At 37.8% G+C, this 18,087-nt stretch overlaps 1 protein-coding gene across 2 annotated transcripts in view; it reads right to left on the bottom strand.

The window, feature by feature from the left end:
* reck (reversion-inducing-cysteine-rich protein with kazal motifs) overlaps nucleotides 1-13,044 on the bottom strand; it is a 63,981-nt gene extending 50,937 nt beyond the window's left edge. The window contains exon 1 of one of the 2 annotated variants that reach the window (XM_088322218.1): nucleotides 12,861-13,044. In XM_088322218.1, coding sequence (XP_088178344.1) covers nucleotides 12,861-12,933 — 73 coding nt within the window. In that variant the 5' untranslated portion in view covers nucleotides 12,934-13,044. The remainder of the gene's footprint in view (nucleotides 1-12,860) is intronic. The other variant, XM_088322219.1, reaches the window with a different exon arrangement.
* Between the last annotated feature and the right edge of the window lie 5,043 nt (nucleotides 13,045-18,087).

Below are 18,087 nucleotides of genomic sequence, written 5' to 3'. Positions count from 1 at the left end.
CTGCTGGGATGGGCTCCACCACATCAACGACCCTACTGAGGATAAGCGGTGCAGAAAATAGAATGTTTCACATGGCACTGTCCATTTTTTCGTTTTCATAAGCTATAAACAGATATTTAGACACACTGGAAAATGTTTATAATCTCTAAAGTGAAAACTGCCTTTAAAACATTGAATAACTTAGTAATTTATTAAATGCATGTGAAAATTCACCAGAATTTACATAATTCATAAGAGTCTTATTTCAATACCCTCGACTATGCTATTTTCTGTGCTGCTTCTGAAACGAAATACATTTTTGGGATCACAACAATGAGCACCTAACAAAAATGGAACGTGACCATTACAGGGAAAGGATGGTGGAGGCCAATGGGGCCCCTTGCATGCTGCTAATGAGCGCTGGCCCCATTTTGGTGCAGCATAAATACCAAGTACAGTACAGTACTCCCATTCTACCACACTGTTGCGTTCATGCTCAGTGGAAAAAAACAGGAAGTGACACAATATGTGCTTTGTGGCGCTTCAAAGACATGCAAATTTTTACAAAGGGTTTTATCAGCATGGGCTTTGACATCTCTCCAGGGGAAACATGTGGTCCAACTGTGGGGTTTGTATAAATCACTGGAGGTTATCTGAGTGTGTGTGTATATTTAGGGCTGTGTGTTTGTGAAAAAACAAAGCTGTGTAGGGGGCTGAAACAACAATGACAGAAGATTTCACTCTCGGGGGAAAAAGACCCTTGCTTGCTGTAAATCAACGATGTATTTGTTTACATTTCAGCATGGGAGTCATAAAAACAATGTCTTTCAGAAATTGCAGTTGAACTGAGAACAAAACAAAACAAATCGTGAGATGCATATGTTCTTTGTCATTTCAATAACAGAAAATTCAAACCATACATGACAGGTAAATGTTTTGACCATTTAATCTAGGGACCTTCAGATTAACCAATTACAGTATAACCAACTCAGGACAGATATTTTGGGCGTCATATTTTGTCCTGCATCTGTTTTGGTTCGGTCTGTTTTGTACATGATTTAGTCCAAAATGGTCGTCTAAAATTAGGTTGTTGTTAGGCCATCAATCATACATCAAATTAAGTTAAAAATAAAAAAATAGTAAGTCGTTATATAAAGCTTGTCTGATTTGGACACCTTAAAAGTTATTGAAACATACACTTTTTTTTTTTCAAATTTCACTTTCAACCAAATAAAATACAAAACCCTAGTGTTACATTTTAAATGTATGTTGTGATCTGCATTTTATTTGATCTGCATTTATATAGCGCTTTTCAAGTCAATGAAGACTTCCCAAAGCGCTTTAGATTTAACCATTCATACACTCACACACCAATAGCGGCCGTACGGCCATGCAAAGCGCAAACCTGCTTATTGGGGGCATTAGGGGTTCAGTGTCTTACCCAAGGACACTTCGACATGTAACATAGAGGAGCCGGGATTCGAACTACGATCTTTTGATCCCAAGACGAGCGCTCTACCTCCTGAGCTACTGCCACCCCCTGGTCAACCATTTTCGGCTAGGGTGCTAACTAGCCAATGACCATTTAAACATATGCAAGGAAAAAATCTGCCGAATGACCATTATTTCTGAAAGCGTTAAAATAAAAATGAGTAACTGATGTGGTTAATTGACAAATTTGTTCGTGTTGCGTTAGGAGCTAGTTTAGTAAAGTGATTCCATTGTCGCTAGTAAGTTTTTCTTGAAACTGTTCATAAATCTAAGAAAAGAAAATGATCAACCTTGTGAATTCACCCTTTTGAGAACATTGCATTAACGAGTCACTATCATTCTTCCATATGTATTTTAGGTATTTCTTTTCCCTGAAAGGATCATAAATCTTAGAAGTTATTGTTACTGTGGTTGCATCATTTTGTTAGGGTAGCATTAGCAACTAAGAACTAATGTATTTCTGTTGTCGCTAACTTCAAATGTTTAATGACAATCATTTGTAGTTTATTATGACGCAAAGTATCTTTCAGAAAACAAAGAAATTGATTTTGTAATTGGATCCTTTTGTGAGCGTAGCATTTGCAACTAGGAACTAATGTGATTCTGTTGTTGCTAACCTCAAGTGTTTAATGATACCAATTTGTAGTTTAATGTCACAAAAAAATAGTTTTCCTAATCTTGTACGATATATCTTTTAAATAATTGCCTGAAAATACAGTTTCAGTAACATAGCCCTCCCCAGAAACAGTGTAAACAGGCCCTAATAAAGCGTCACACAGTTACATTATCACTCAACTATGTGACCCCGAAAAATTGTTAAAAGCTTGATTTTTCCTCCCAATTGGGAAAACACAAACCAGGAAATTTGCCGGTCGCTCTAGATCCGATTCTGAAACGATTTTAACAATCCTCCGAGACGTCGACACAACCTCGCCAACAGCACAAGGGAAGCTATCCTAACATTGCACTTCCTGCATTCCTGAGAGCCACGGCAGACTCTCGGGGGGAGATTTTAATGGATGGGGGTCCAAGGTCATTTCCTGTGCATTGATTAATTATGAATGACCATAATGAGCTTTGTAGTATCTGGTCGAAAATCTGTAGTAGAATGAGACATAAACTAGAGTTACATGTTTTATTTGTTTAGTTAAGTCTGCAATTTTCCACTTTAGATACGGCTTTTTACACTCTTTGTTGGCTCATTAATTGTTCATTTTCCAGGAGCCACATTGCATAACTTCATGACTAGTTGCTGACATAAGTGTTTAACTTGAAATCAGGTCAATCGTGAATTTATCCATCTACCCTGGTAGATAGATTCATGGTTAATCCATTCCATAACACCGCGTTAACTGAATCTGAATCCCTCATCTAGGACATTTTTAATCTACAAAAAAATTGTGCAACTTGTTTTACAGAGATACACCCAAACTCCAGGTGACTCGCTAAAAAGCCTTGACAGGTTCACCTGAACCCCAGCCCAGTTCTTTTATCTTAAATGCTTGCTATATTAGAAATAAGGAACCAGGAAACTGTGTATTCTCTTTACACCATTTACTGGACGCCAGAAAGATTGAATACACAGCTGAGGACCCTTTTCAGCTTGATGTGGAAGAAGTCTAAGACAGTGATTAGTCTTATCCCGCCTACCCACGCGGGGGAGTGGGCGACACTGCCTTTTCCGTGTGCCTCCTTGAGACTCAATGGTCTTAACTGGTTCAAACTGTATCATGTCTGCAAGTGTGCTTTTAGATAGTAAGATGTCAAGCAAGAATGGTCACAGCAACCTTGCGGGTCAGCTCAAGTATTCTATCCAGTACCTGAGAGGCCTAATCCAACAGTTTAATGTGTTATATTTTTCTACCTACAGAAAAAAATACTATAGTCTATTTAAAGAGGATGGAACAGTTGTATTTATCATATATAGAGTAAATCTATGTGTCTGGAAAGCCATGGACAGCACACCTTGATTGGACACAGCAATGGGGCCTTACTTTGGAGCTAGAGCAAACAAGCATGGTACTTTGTTGACTTTGGTGATTGAAATGAAATCGTCCATTTTTTAATGTCCAAAGTTAAATGCATAAGAGACGTTTATTTCAATTATGACATCGCTCGTGTGTTAGTCTGTTGTGAAACTAATGATTTTCACAAATAAGTATTGCCACATATGTGCTGATATTTATGTCCATTTGAATGTTACGGTCTTGTACTCTGTTTCGATTTTTGAGAGAAGATCTGTGATTTTCTGTGTTTCCCATGCTGGCTAACAGCTTTGTGCAATTGTTGAGATGGCGTCCGTTTTATGTGTGACGTTTCAAACACCCAAATGTGACAAGTTTACATTTATCCCTGACATTTATAATGGTTGTCTGAGTACTTCATGTTCATGGAATGCTCTATTGAAAATAATTTATTAATAGAATAGAATAGAATATACCTTTATTGTCATTGTTACAAAATGGGTTAACATATTGTGACAACGAAATTGGGCATGACACTCCAGTTTTACACATTCACAGTGAGGTATGAGCCAAGAAGATAAGGGAACAGAGAAGATAAGGTTATAAAACAAGGGGGAGTAGTCAGTTCAGTTCAGTTTCACCTCATTCACCTGTGTTTCATTGGACAGGAAACATTTGTATTTATATTCGCTTTATACGGATTCTGTCATTTTATTCCTATCACAGTCGGTTGAGGTTTCATGACATATGGAAACCCTGTGGTTGAGGCCAAGTCCACTTTAACATTATTAATAATGTGTGGTACCTGGTTTATTCCGGAACCCGAAACGATTTGATTACTATTTTAATTAATTGATTGATCTGATTTTTAACAAACATATTTTTAATTGCCTCTTCCTTAGTCAAATATTGAAGTTTTGGACAGATAGAAAAAATGTGCACAAAACAATATAAAACAATGAAAAATCCAAGTGTTTGTTAAACAACTGAACAATAAACAAAAATATGTAGAATTAATTTTCCTATCACCTCATCTCACCCAAAAATCACATTATATTTGGACTTACCATACAAAACAAAAATGAAAAGCAAGACATATCACTCTATGGGTAGCGAAATTATTTTACATGATGAACATTCCAAATGTGCAAATGATATATAACATGCTTAAGAATCTGCTTCTTGTGTTGAATTATTTCATTTTACTATTTTTTTTTCTGATTTCCTTTTTCTGTGTATTCCTGCAGCACTTTCTCATCCCTTAAACAAAGTTAATTTTGCAATGTTTGACCGTTTCATGCCAATTTCATTTATAATGATGCAATGTTCGACAAAAAAGGATTTCAAAAAATTTAAGATACTGCCGGATGAAACCCCCAACGTCACAACAAAATTCAATGCGCTCTTATTTATATTGATTTAACATGCTTGCTGGCTCATAAATTGCGCGACACAACGAATCGATGATGAAATTAGTTGCCAACGCGCTTAATAATCGATTTGAATTGAAAACAGTATATCGATTTTGTTGTTGCAGCCCTAGGCTATTCGTTTTTCGCTAGTCATGTGAATAATTCAATGGGATTGCGCCAATCGGCGCCCAGAAAGTCCATTTTTTTTTAATGTTTTTGAGTGTACTGGTGCTTTCAGAGTAACGGACAAATTCTGCCATGTAGGAAAAATCCGCAGAACCAATTAATAGAATAAAATCGGAGATACACTGACTAGGGAACACTGTAGTTGCAATGATATTGTATCATACAACATTTGACAGAAACCACAGTTTCTCTAATACTGATTGCTAATGTGGCTAACGTCAGCTGTAGTTCTCACTAGGGACTACAGTGTTATCTTAGCAATGCATTTTAGTTAGAATGTATTATTTTTCCCACTTGATCAGCAGACATGACCTCATTGCAGCCACAAATGTATCGTGAGATAGTTGCAGATAGAAAATGTAGAGCTGAAGAGAGTAGCCATCGGGCATGGAGACACATTTTCTGTTTACTGTAACAACAGGAACCCAGTGTCAAGATTGATGTGCCACATATCACACCACCATGAATAGGAGTCATCCTCTGACCACAGCTCATTCATTTCTGAAGCATTACATCAATACGGCAGTGAAATATCTCAGATATGTTGCAATGGCTTGAAACTTTGAACGCCAGTCTGAAAATTAACCATTTTGCCAGTGTAAGTGATGTTTTTGTGGCTGAATTTCCCACTCGGTTCTCCTAAAAAACTTCATAACGGTTTAAATTCTCGGTGGTTCTGTTTGGATCTGGATCCCCATGAGAAATAACTAATCAGGTCCACAGCCAGACGGCTGGAGATCGTTACAGATCAATGGAAAATAAATATTTGTCCGCAATAACTTGTTTTCAGTGAGAACAGCTGCTTCAAAATGCAGGATTAAAAGGTGAGAATGTGATCAAAGTTACAAATACATCTCAAAGGCAATTGTTAGTCTGAGCACATACGGGCATAAGACAATCTAAAACAAATCGTTTACATTTATCGTAGCCAGGAATTTCCAAAATTGATGTGCTACATAAATCTTTCATCTTTAAATCCAATAAATAAATTACAGACGCTGCCATACTCACGAACGATATATAAGTATGTTTAAGGCTTGTATAAGTAACCTGTATTGTTTTGTACTAAAAAATAAACATTTCCTAAAATAATTACTTTTGGACGATGAGCTTCAAGAGGTCCTCCTCAGTGGTAAAAAGTGCCCGGATAAAAGCGTTCCTGACCATTTTCTCAACCGCATCAAGCTTTCTTATTGCACTTTCATTTCAAATGAAACAGCTCGCCTCTTCTTTACACTTTACACCAACCATAATGAAAGGATGCACGAGATATTAATCAATAAATATGTCAAAGTTCTTAGTGCGCTGGAGATAGTATAGACATAGTATAGACGGTATGGAATGTTTACACACAAATTAGGAAGAGAAGGCGGATTTTTTTTCTTCCGGGTGGATGTTGGGTGACCTCTCACAGCGCCACCACACGCCGGTAGAGGCGGAAATAAGCATTACAGTACTGTCCTCTACTCGGAAAAAGGGGCACACGATACAAAGTCTAACTTACAGCAATGTCCGGATATTTTTCGACATCCCGAAAAAAATGTTTGTATCTACCGTTTTACGTAAGTCGAACGGTCGTAAGTAGGGGGGTGTCTGTATTGTTGATTTCAGGGCTTTGCACATACTTAATTCTCATATTTAAAACAGACAAATCAATTGAAACTATTACATTATTGCTCAGGCCCAGACTACAATCTCAAAATAAATCATGTCTATCAAAGTTTAGAACTAGAAAAGAAAGAAAACCCTTGGAAATAACTAAAAACTTGACATTGGAAACACTTCACAAGTGTTGCGCACAGATGATGCTACAACACTGCTGCCAATTGTTGTTTTGATTTATTGACTTCCTGGATGCATTTGCAGGCATAACACACGCAGGCATTTCCTTTCTCTTAGATTCAATTAAATTAAAATATAGCATTGGCAAAACAATATCAACATTGGATATATCACCAGAAACACAGTTAATAGATCTTTTTTTTAAAATATGAAATATATCAAGTTGTTGTACCACATCAGCAAAATGTTTGATTTTAATTAGACTTATCACTTTTCGATTACAAAAAATTAATGTATTGTTAAGAAAGTAAAAATCCAAGGATTTGAAGAATTTGTAATCCCTAAAAAATGGGAATCAAACTTGGATAGCGACAGTGAGGGCGCAATCACTAGACCACCAGTGGTAAAGTTCACATATCTTATCTCATTAGCACACTATTTTTACTCACAGATTTGCGTACTTCATTCTGATATTGTAAACAATCTCTCCACTTCTTCACCTGAGCGTCAATAACATTGTGTTTTAATATCTATTCATATGCAAAAGAGCTTGTATAGTATTTTTTTCAAAAGACTTTCTGTTTTCCGTTTTTCACAATGTTTTGACGCACAGGTGATAAAGTGGAAATACTGTTTGACCCATTAGAATGCACCATGCAAATCGGTGTTTTGAGCAACGAGAGTAAAAATAGTGTGATCATGACATCCGCTCAAATGCCTTTTCACATGTCACCTATACCACTGGTGATCTAGTGAAAAAGTGTTGGCACCTTCACCGTCACGTCTCGGGTACAAATCCTGTTGCATACAAAGTGTTGCGAATGGAGCAAATGATGATTATTAATTCATCATTCATTGTTTAAATATGGAAGTATATGGCAAAACCTTGTTCAGTAGAGGTTAGATCTTGGCCTTGGACCTTAAAGTAGGTCGGGTCGAACTGGATCATTTAAGGCCTGTGCTTACCTCTATTGTGTAGTAACACAAAACTAAAATTGCCGCATGCCTTTCTAATCTTATCCACTGTATTCTGCAGTATATAAAGCAAACTTTCAAATTTGTAGATAATTTGTGATTTTTTTATTTGCCTTAATGTTGAGAAAATACTGTAATTGGATTATGAATGAGTTGTCCCTTAATCGATGAAGTAATTTCTAAGTTTATGAAGGAGTACCGGTATTAGAATTTTATAATCGTTCAACCATTGTCTTTATTGTTTGTCCACACTAGCTTTAATCCCAGTTGATTTTAAAACCAGTCCTATGCCCACAAACAAACACTAGGTCGACGTAAAAACAGCATTTCATACTCAATTTCACAATCTCCAAAGCAGACGACAGCCAAGAATCTCCGACACGAGCCACTTTAATCTGATGTTCCTAAAACTCGTAATTTTGTGAGCCCGTTTGTGATTACTGTGAACCCTGGGACGAAAAGGGCAGCCGTTCACTACTCTGTTTCCCTTACTTTTCCAACTCCTCCTCCACTCCTTCTGGTTCAAATTAGTTCCAGATGCATTCTCTCACGACTTGCCTCCAAAACAAAATCACGACATGAAAGACGAAAGGGGGAAAAAGTTTCAGTCAACTCAATCGGGGCAAAAAATGCAAAGAATTTTGACGTAAAATGCGGAATAGTTGACGATATTTGAGATTTTTCAGATTACTTTACCACATTTTGGTTTTAATTGTACCTTTTGGGCCTTCTACGCTAAATAGTAGACAATGTGCACCCCAAATGAGGATCTAAAGAGCTGTGTTACTTTCATGTTTGGCACAGATGTGTGAATGAAAAAAGAAAGATTCAAAGAGATAGCCACGGCAAATCCACATCCTTAACCCATGTGGACTTGCACTTCAAAGACCTACATGATCTAATGATGACAATCAAAAAAGTAGCATGCTGTTATGATCCACATTTGAATTTATATATATAAAAAAAAAACACCCAGACAAAAAAAAACGACGCCTTCCCAAATGGCCTCAAAAGCACCAGGCGATTTAATGAATTACATTACAGCCCTAAATACACAACTCGGTGTTTGTCTGTCATGACAAGTACTCGATAATTAGCCTTGTAAAAACTTAAAAGGGCAGAATAGCAGCCAATTAAATCCAATTATTCAAAGTTTTTGTTGACACTGGTTGAAATTATACAGATGCTGCCCCACTTACGAACGAGATGGTTCTGGACTATCGTTCGTAAGTTGAATTTGTTCGTAAATTGCTTCAGTGCTATATTTTGTATGTTTAAGGTTTATACAAGTATGTTTAAGGCTTGTATAAGTAACCTGTATTGTTTTGCCCTAAAGATTAAAAAAAGATTAAAGATTTCATTAAATAATATGCTCTATAAAGATAAATAAAGTTAAGTTAACTTACTTTTGGAAGATGAGCTTCAAAAGTTAGGCGACTTCCTCCTCTGTGGTCAAAAGTGCCGGGAAAAAAAGCAATCCAACCATTTTATCAACCGCATCAAGCTTTCTTATTCCACTTTCTTTTCAAAAGAAACGGCTCGCCTCTTCTTTACACTTACACCATATTGAATGGGTGCACAAGATATTAAACAATAAAAAAGTTCTTAGCGCGTTAGAGATACAGTACACGAACTATGTAGTAGAAGCTGGATTTCTTCATCAGGGTGAATGCTGGGTGACCTCTCACAGCGACACCACACGCCGGCAGCGGCGGAAAGAAGCACAACAGCGATATCCTCTACTCGGATAAAGGAGCACACAATACAAAATCTAACTTTCAGTAATGTGCGGATATTTTTTGACATCCCAAAAACATTTTTTGTATCTACCGTTTTTCGAATGGTCGTAAGTAGGGAAGCATCTGTAATGTCAAACGTTTTTGTATGGGAATAATGCAGTGGTAAAAGGGTCGCAGGGTTGAAATCGAACCGTTTCTGCAAAATCGGTTTTAAAGGCTCTTCACATTCTTGATTCTTCAACTAGTTGTTTTGCAAATGTGATTGAAAATAAACTCTCCAACATAATGCATTAGATCAGTCATGTGCCACTGTGGTGAGGAGTCATTAAATGAAATGCAACCGTGCATGATGTTAATGTCATAAACATTTCTAAAATCCCATACAGTAGAACTATAATTTAAATGCAATAAATTTGCATTTACAACTGTAAGCTAAAATATAGATTTGCAGATCCAGATGTACGTGCCCTCAACTGTGAAACCATAAACAAACTTGTTTAACATACACACGAGTCGGTCACAATAAAATAATTAGAATTTATTTCACAATAGAGGTTCTGATTCTTATTCTTTTTAGAGGACTGTCTGATCACTTAACAATGAATGAAATCCTGAATTGATCAAGTAGAATATGTAAACCCCTTAATTTGGGGGGGTTTGAACCCATCAAGTACCGGAAATCTTTTTAACGTTAGATTGTGGGCAAAACGTGGTCCTGTTTCAAAATTAAGCTCTAATAATAAAATATTGGGTTGTATTAACCCAGGGGTCACCAGCTTGGTAAAATAATTTGCCAGTAATGGGTCATTGTGATTTTCCAGGAATGTATTTTTTCTTTATGGCATGAAATCCTTGATATGATCAGTTTATAGAATAAAATGTAGCATATAATATGCAAATAGCTCTGTGTCCTCATAAAGGGAGAGGTTTTAGTGGTTGACTGACCTTGTTTTAAAGATACTTCTAATAATTACAACCTGGTAATAACATCATAATAATATAGTAATATAGCATGATAGGTTGTTATTAGGCTTTCATGATGATTAGTAACAAAAAAGTAGCTCCCAGCTTCAAATAATGTAGTACAATAGTGATATATGGTGTCCATACCTTTACCCTTCTTGGACCAATTAAATAAAGTTGTTTGCAGGCATATTTTTAACATCTCATCTCATCTCATCTCATCTCATCTCATCTCATCAGCCATACCGCTTATCCTTATTAGGGTCGCGGGGGGGCTGGAGCCCATCCCAGCCATCTCCGGGCAGTGGGCAGGGGACACCCTGAACTGGTTGCCAGCCAATCGCAGGGCACACAGGGACAGACAACTCATTCGCTCATTCACACCTAGGGACAATTTGGACCGGCCAATTTACCTGAAATGCATGTTTTTGGAACGTGGGAGGAAACCGGAGTGCCCGGAGGAAACCCACGCAAGCACGGGGAGAACATACAAACTCCGCACATGTCTGGAGCTGGATTTGAACCCACGACAGGTTCCCATGACATGAACTGTGCCGCACAAGCGCTAACCACTGCGCCGCCGTGCTGCCCTATTTTTAACATCTTTAAAGATATTTTTTTCAACCAAATGTAGTCATCTTTTGGACTGAAACTTGATGTCTTTATAATCAGTTTTTTTCAGGGGCGATAAGTGATTGCATTTTCCTACATTTTACCTCTATAGATTCTTAGTTCCTGAATTTGTAAACTACTTTTGACATATTTTCAAATGGTCCTTAAATAGTAAATGTTGTCATAACCCTGTCTAGATTATACCTCAATAAAGTTATTTAAAGACATCTTTCTAGCATCTTAAAAGGTAGTTTTTTTTCAACCAAATTTATAAAACTTTTTGACACAACCTTGGCATTTTTTCATTCCATTTTTTCAGGATAAGTAAGTTGTTGTATTTTCTTATTTTTTAACTCCATAAATTTTTTAGGCTTTTGTATTTGTAACACCTATGTTTTGACACATTTAAAAAATTGTCCTACTGTAAAACTTTGTCTTCCACGTATCCAATCTTGTCTAAATTTTTCCAGACCAAAAGTGTTCAAAAATATCATTTTGTCTTTAAAAAGAAATAAAAAGTATTTTAAACGCCTCTAAAAATTGTTGATAAGATGTATTTTTTACGCCTTTGAAAATACGTTACTTCAACCAAATGTAGACTTCTTTTGGATGGAACCTTGGCGTCTTTACTACCAATTTTTCCAGGATGGATAAGTTCTTGTATTTTTCTTATCTTTAGCTCTATAAATTCTGAGTTTCTGAATTTGTACACGACAGTATTTCGACATTTTCATTATTAGGGGAAAGTCTGTGTTAAACAACATGCTTTGTGGTCTGCGTTCTGATTAGCTAAACAATCCTTAAGACAGGGGTCTCAAACCTGGTGCCCGTGGGCAACAAAGTGCCTTTGAAAATCGCTCACCGGAGCTGGGTCATTGTGATTTTCCTGTAAAATCATTTTTTTACTGGTTGACCAATTCTATATAACCAATGATTAAACTGGTAATAACATAGTAACAACATAGTAATAATACAATAAGTTGTTATTTAAGAAATGCATCTCTAACTGGGGTCTGTTTGTGCTGAGTAGTAACAAAAAGTAGTTTCAGCTTCAAAAAGTTTGGATATACCTGCCCTAAGAAGATAAGTACTAGTAAAAAAAGAAAGAAATGTTTAGAGCAACAGTTAACAGTACCTTTATAGATTAAATCAATGTTTGGCCATGTAAAAAAAGTATTGCTCTTTGATTTCAATGTATTGTTACGAATTTGATATGTAGAGTATTTAATTGTATAAAAAATTTTTGAAAAAATAAAAGTTTACTACATCACTAAATACAAGTACAGCGGGATATTTGTGGAACATGGCCCCGAGAAAATCAAAGGATTAGAGGGATTAATTATTATTATAATCCATCTGTTCGGTCTTTATTTACTAATATATGCATTTGAACGTCATTTTATTTTAGTTTAAATTGCCGAACCAATAACGTAAAAATATGGTAAATCATAACAATATTGCCTCATAATCAGTTGTAACCTTTCCGTTATTCGGTCTTAAATCTCGCGAGAATTAAACATTAAATACAAACCACTTTTGATTGAAAATTAGCCAAAACGGGAACGTCAGGAACACGCTAAAATGATGTCAGCTGTCACTAAAACCCACAAGAACTACTTCGGAACAAGAAGTTAACACTCGGTTCGTAAACATCTTTTTCTCCTTGTTGAATGTCAGGAATAGGCGAAGAACAGGAATAAGTTGACGAATGACTTTGGTCGCGTTGAGCAGAAAAGAAAGTCATAACCGAGACTCACCCTGAGCTTGGAGCGGCGGGAGGGAAAAGTTGGCGGCGAAAAGGAAGCCGATTATCTGCCAAGACACACGCATCTTATTGAAATCCTAAAGGGCATCGTGGACGAGAAGATATGGAGAGTCGTGAAGCTGTGACATGGTCCATGAAGCTGCCTTTTTTTCGCTCGCTCGTTTTCGGACAGCCTTTCTCCCTCACCTCCTTGCTCCCTCCTCCTAAATGCGCCCCTTTCGTTCTCTTTAACACATGCGCAGAAGCAATTAAAGCCACTCGGTTTTAAACATATGTGGGGAAAAGTTATCAGTAAAAACATATCTGTCAAGTTATACGTTTTCACCGGATTATATACGTTTTTTTGTACACCGTGTCTTGTTTTACAAACACAGTAATCCCTCGGTTATCGCAGTTAACAGGGACCAGAACCCCCGCGAAAAAGGAAAATCCTTGGAGTAGTGTCACAATTTCAAGAAAAAAACAGCCAAGGGTCAAATTTACCTCGAGATGACGTCCCTACCAACTGAAAGTATGTGAATGTAGTAAAATAACAACTATAAAACATAACTGTCAACCTCCACAGCTCCATGCCCGTACAAACTGTCGTATTTTCCCATACAAAATAATCGTACAGCATATTTTTTCGAAATGATGCATGATGGGAAATCCCCGGGCGGCAGACGCATGCGCACAGTGGCATCAAACCGCTCGCTTCGTTTGCAACTGTCAGGACCCAGAATGGAATCTCAGACCCAGTTGCGTTCGTTTTAAATAAATCTTTATTTAAATGAGCTGACAGAGCTTGCTTTGGAAGCCGATGTTTGTCGGTCGCTAGCAGCGTTGGACGGAATGGTAGTTCCGTGACAGGTAGGCAGAATCGGTACAGCTTAGCGGGCAGGTCGATGGCCAGGGCAGGAGAGCATGTCATAAACATGGGACAGAAAAAAGTCGAAACCGAAGACAGGCAGGAATCAAACAGGAGAGGTCTTTGGTACTGGAATCTGGCAAAACACACAGGGAGACACAAGTACGGTCTGACACTCTCCTCTGGGCGCTGACAGCTTAAGAGGAGAGTGCCAGCCAATCAGAGAGCGCGCTCCTGCGCGCCAAATGACTGCCCCAGGTGTCTTCATTTTGGCAATCATGACAGAAACGAAAAAAAAAAAACGATACAGAGATAGAGGCTTCTGTGGCGAACTCCTTTGACTTGATTGATTTGCTGTTTCATGATAGTCAGAGTATACCGGATGATAGATAGATAGATAGATAGATAGATACTTTGTTCATCCCCGAAGGGAAATTCACATTTCCAGCAGCATCCCTGAGCTGAGAACAATCGAGAACAATCGAAAATAACACGGGAGCTGCTGGAGTGGCTGCCATTCGTGACGGCGCCGGAAGAAAAGATTCAATTTGAATCATGTACAAACAAACAAACAATTGAATCATGTACAAACAAACAAACAAACAAAATATTCATGTTTCAATAAGTGGAGTGATACTCATCATTGACAAATTCGCGTTTTTCCGTACGGATTTCCTTGTACGTCGTACTCGTTTTAAAATGCATAAAAGAACGTACTTTGTACGGCAAAACCGTACAGGTTGACAGGTATGATGAAACAACAGAACATAGACTTGCAGTTGAATGAATGGTCTATCAGCCACAACACATATTTAGAGATAAAAATAGCTGAAATTAGGTGTGGTTCTCATACTTGCGTACTAATATCGGCTTTAAATTATTTTCCACACAGCACAAGAAAGCTCCCTGACTACTTGCCCAAGACCAAATAATGTGATAATGAGATAAAATCTTGCGCTTTTTCTAAGATACAGTATCAGTATCACTTGTGGTGTAGTGGTTATATTTTGGCCCTCTCACCGCCGCTACCTGGGTTTGATTTATGTTGCAACCAAAACAGGGGTCTCCTACGTGGTTCCTTTCAGTGTAATAAAGCGATTTAGAGAGCGGGCGTCTAGCTCCACGTAACCTCGATGATTAAAATACAACTGTCCGGTTTCCTACGAGTTGTAGCTCCAGGTCATTTGTTTCATGGGTAATGGATTTAGCGTTGGTTAGATACGGGCTCTGCAGGGGCTGCTTAAGAGAGTCTTAAGCCTAGTAGTAAGCCTGACCTGCGGCACCGCTATTGCCTTCTCTCCTGACGCTGCCTCAGTGGCCTCCTGGACCCAATAACAATCCACGCAGCACCGGCTGGTGATCACCATTCCTTTACACTCTTTTGACTTAGACTTCCATTTAATTGATAAATGTATTTTCTATATAACAAGCCGCAGCTGCAGCAGTGTTCCGTTTGTCTAAAAACATACACCAGCCTATAACAGTCGCGCACACAGACAGTCATGCCCACCCAACACACAAAGCCCTCCCTTACCTGCACCTGTGATAGCATTTGCTGTGTTCTATCTGCTCAGAACACAATGCACGATATGTCGATATCAATGACAATAAAGACAATTCAATTCAAAATCTGGGAAGCACTGATCCAGCAAACCAGTGGCGGGCTGTGCATTTCACACCTAGTTCTTTGGTAGGCTGAATCAATCAAACCCTAAATAACTATTTTTTGCATATAAAAAGTATCAACAATATCTTGTACATTTCCAGTATTATTTAGGAATTTGCCACAATTTACTCACCAAAAATCCTTTTTATTTGTGCTCAAATCCATCCTCCTCCAGGACTCTCGTTCAATGATGATGATGCAATAATTTTAGCAGCAACATATTTTCAAAATAAGAGCAGATAAATTATATCAGATATCAATATAAGGTTTCTATAGACAGGCAAGACAGCTAGGGGACCGTCTCGGAAAATTTGAGTACTGTGATAATTGAAAGAAAAAAAAAAAATGGGAATGTACTTCTAAAATGTCCTACATTACAATTATTTTCTTGTTTTAATATTGATGTTAAGTTGAATAGCCTACTTGTATACTTTTTCATGATATTTTGAGATATGACATTTGAGCGTATGCCAAATTCAGCCTAATTCTAAGTATTATATTTATTTATTTGTTGTTCAATTTATTTGAATCATGAATATGTGTAATATTTTATTGTACTTGATTTATACAGTCTTTTTAATGTTACCTGTATTCTTTGCTGTGTGAATCTGCATGATATGAGAGACGAATCTTAAAATAGATTTTGAAAAAGATTTCGAAATCGGAATAAAGCAAACGTTTGATTTGAAAAAAAAAACCGAAAGATTTTTTTTTCTTTCTTTCTTAAAAAAGTTGTCGGCCACCCGGGCAGAGACGTTGTGTAAGTAGTACGCCCGACGTAAAAGATGCACGCGCCGGACGTCCGGGCAGACGTTATTTCAGACACTGGTTTAAGGTTTATAGAAATACGTTTAAAGCTTGTATAAGTAACCTGTATTGTACAAAAAAATAAACATTTCATAAAACAATATGCTCTATGAAGATAAATAAAGTTAAGTTTAACCTACTTTTGGAAGATGCGCTTCCAGAGGTCCTCCTCCGTGGTAAAAAGTGTCCAAAAAAGCGTTTTGACCATTTTCTCAACCGCATTAAGCTTTCTTATTCCACTTTCATTTCAAAAGAAACGGCTCGCCTCTTCTTTACACTTTACACCAACCATATTGAATGGATCCACGAGATATTAAACAATAAAAACGTCAACGTTTTTAAGCACGCTGGAGTTGCAGTATTTAATGTTTACACATGGACTAGGAAGAGGAAACTGGTTGTTTTTTTCCTCAGGGTGTATGCTGGGTGACCTCTCACAGCGCCACACGCCGATAGTGGCAGAAAGAAGCACTACAGTACTGTCCTGTACTCGGAAAAAGGTGTACACAATATAAAATGTAACTTACAGCAATGTCCGGATATTTTTCGACATCCCTAAAAAAATTATATTATATTTTAAAGTTTTCTAACATGTCCAGTATTTCAAGGAATAATCAACAACCAAACTATCATTCTAAGGTTTCAGTGTCCATTTTAAGATGTTTATTTACCAATCTGAGCAAACAAACATTCGGCTAATTCCAATGTCGTGATAATGCAATGAATAGAAGACACAATTTGACAGCGGCAGCGAGGTGGGGGGTGATGGGGAAAAAAGGGGGGGCCGGTCCTCAAGTGTGTCGCCCCATTGTTCCTTTTAATGCCCGTGTCGGCTGAGCCGCGGGGCTTTTTGTGCCTCTTACAATCGAGCGGCAGGGAAATATGTGTCCGATGAGACGTCCCCCCTTTTGGGAGGGGTCAAAGGTGGGCGCGAGGAGGATGTCAAGGCTTCGAGTCAGCATATTTGTTCCGTGCTAGGAGACTACATCGTGTCAACAAACGCTGAAGACATTTTTCATGTACTTCTAGGAATATCCTTGATGGGAGAATGGACTGAAAAAAATGGCCACCAAGACCTGTTGAGAGTATCTCTTGTTTGCAGACCCAGATACCAGTCACAACACCGCTCGAATACAACATAAAGCCTTATTGTCCTTGGCAGATGTGCCCGGACAATATGAGCAATTCAGTATTGTGTTGTTTTGTTGTGCTTCCCTATTAGCCTGTTGCTAAACTTGCTAATCATATCTTATCAGTGTAATGTATTAGATTACTGGACGACCCGGACTATAAATTGCACTTTCTTTTCAAATTTAGCCCGGGGTCTGATTTATACTCCGGTGAGACTTATTGACCCTTTGCACGTGATGTCGCGTTGGTCAATCTAACATATAGTTAACTTAAATCTAAACGGCTGCTAATCTGACTTTTGCACTACTGGCAGTTTTTTTTTATAGCTTGCCACTCCTTGCACATTGCTCTCTGCACTATTGTAATTACAGCGTTATTGTTACAGTGTTAATGTTACTGTGTACCTGACTTGTTAACCTGACTGCCCATATTGCACATCTGGTTAGCTACTCTTCTTGCACTATCGGCACTATGGTAAAATACTACACGTAGCCAAAATACAATACCACATTATTTATATCTGTACATTCAAGGAAACTGTTGGGGGTCAGATGCATCGACATTTCGTTCTGTATACACGTGTACTAGAATGACAATAAAGTAGATCTGAATCTGAATCTTCCCTGGCAGAATTGGAGCCATGACGGACACCGGAAGCCCCCCAGCAGATAGCAGTTGAAAAGGCAGTTGAATTGAAACAAACATCAACAACAACAGCAGAAGAATATAACAACTTTTTACAATGGTGATTTATTGCTGTGTAGTTAA

This window comes from Urocampus carinirostris, chromosome 18 (genome assembly GCF_059441175.1).
Source record: "Urocampus carinirostris isolate Australia breed hairy pipefish chromosome 18, RoL_Ucar_1.0, whole genome shotgun sequence".
In the NCBI taxonomy this organism is placed as follows: Eukaryota; Metazoa; Chordata; class Actinopteri; order Syngnathiformes; family Syngnathidae; genus Urocampus; species Urocampus carinirostris.
Note: the sequence above shows the minus strand (reverse complement) of the source record. Positions and strands in the feature narration are given on the sequence as shown.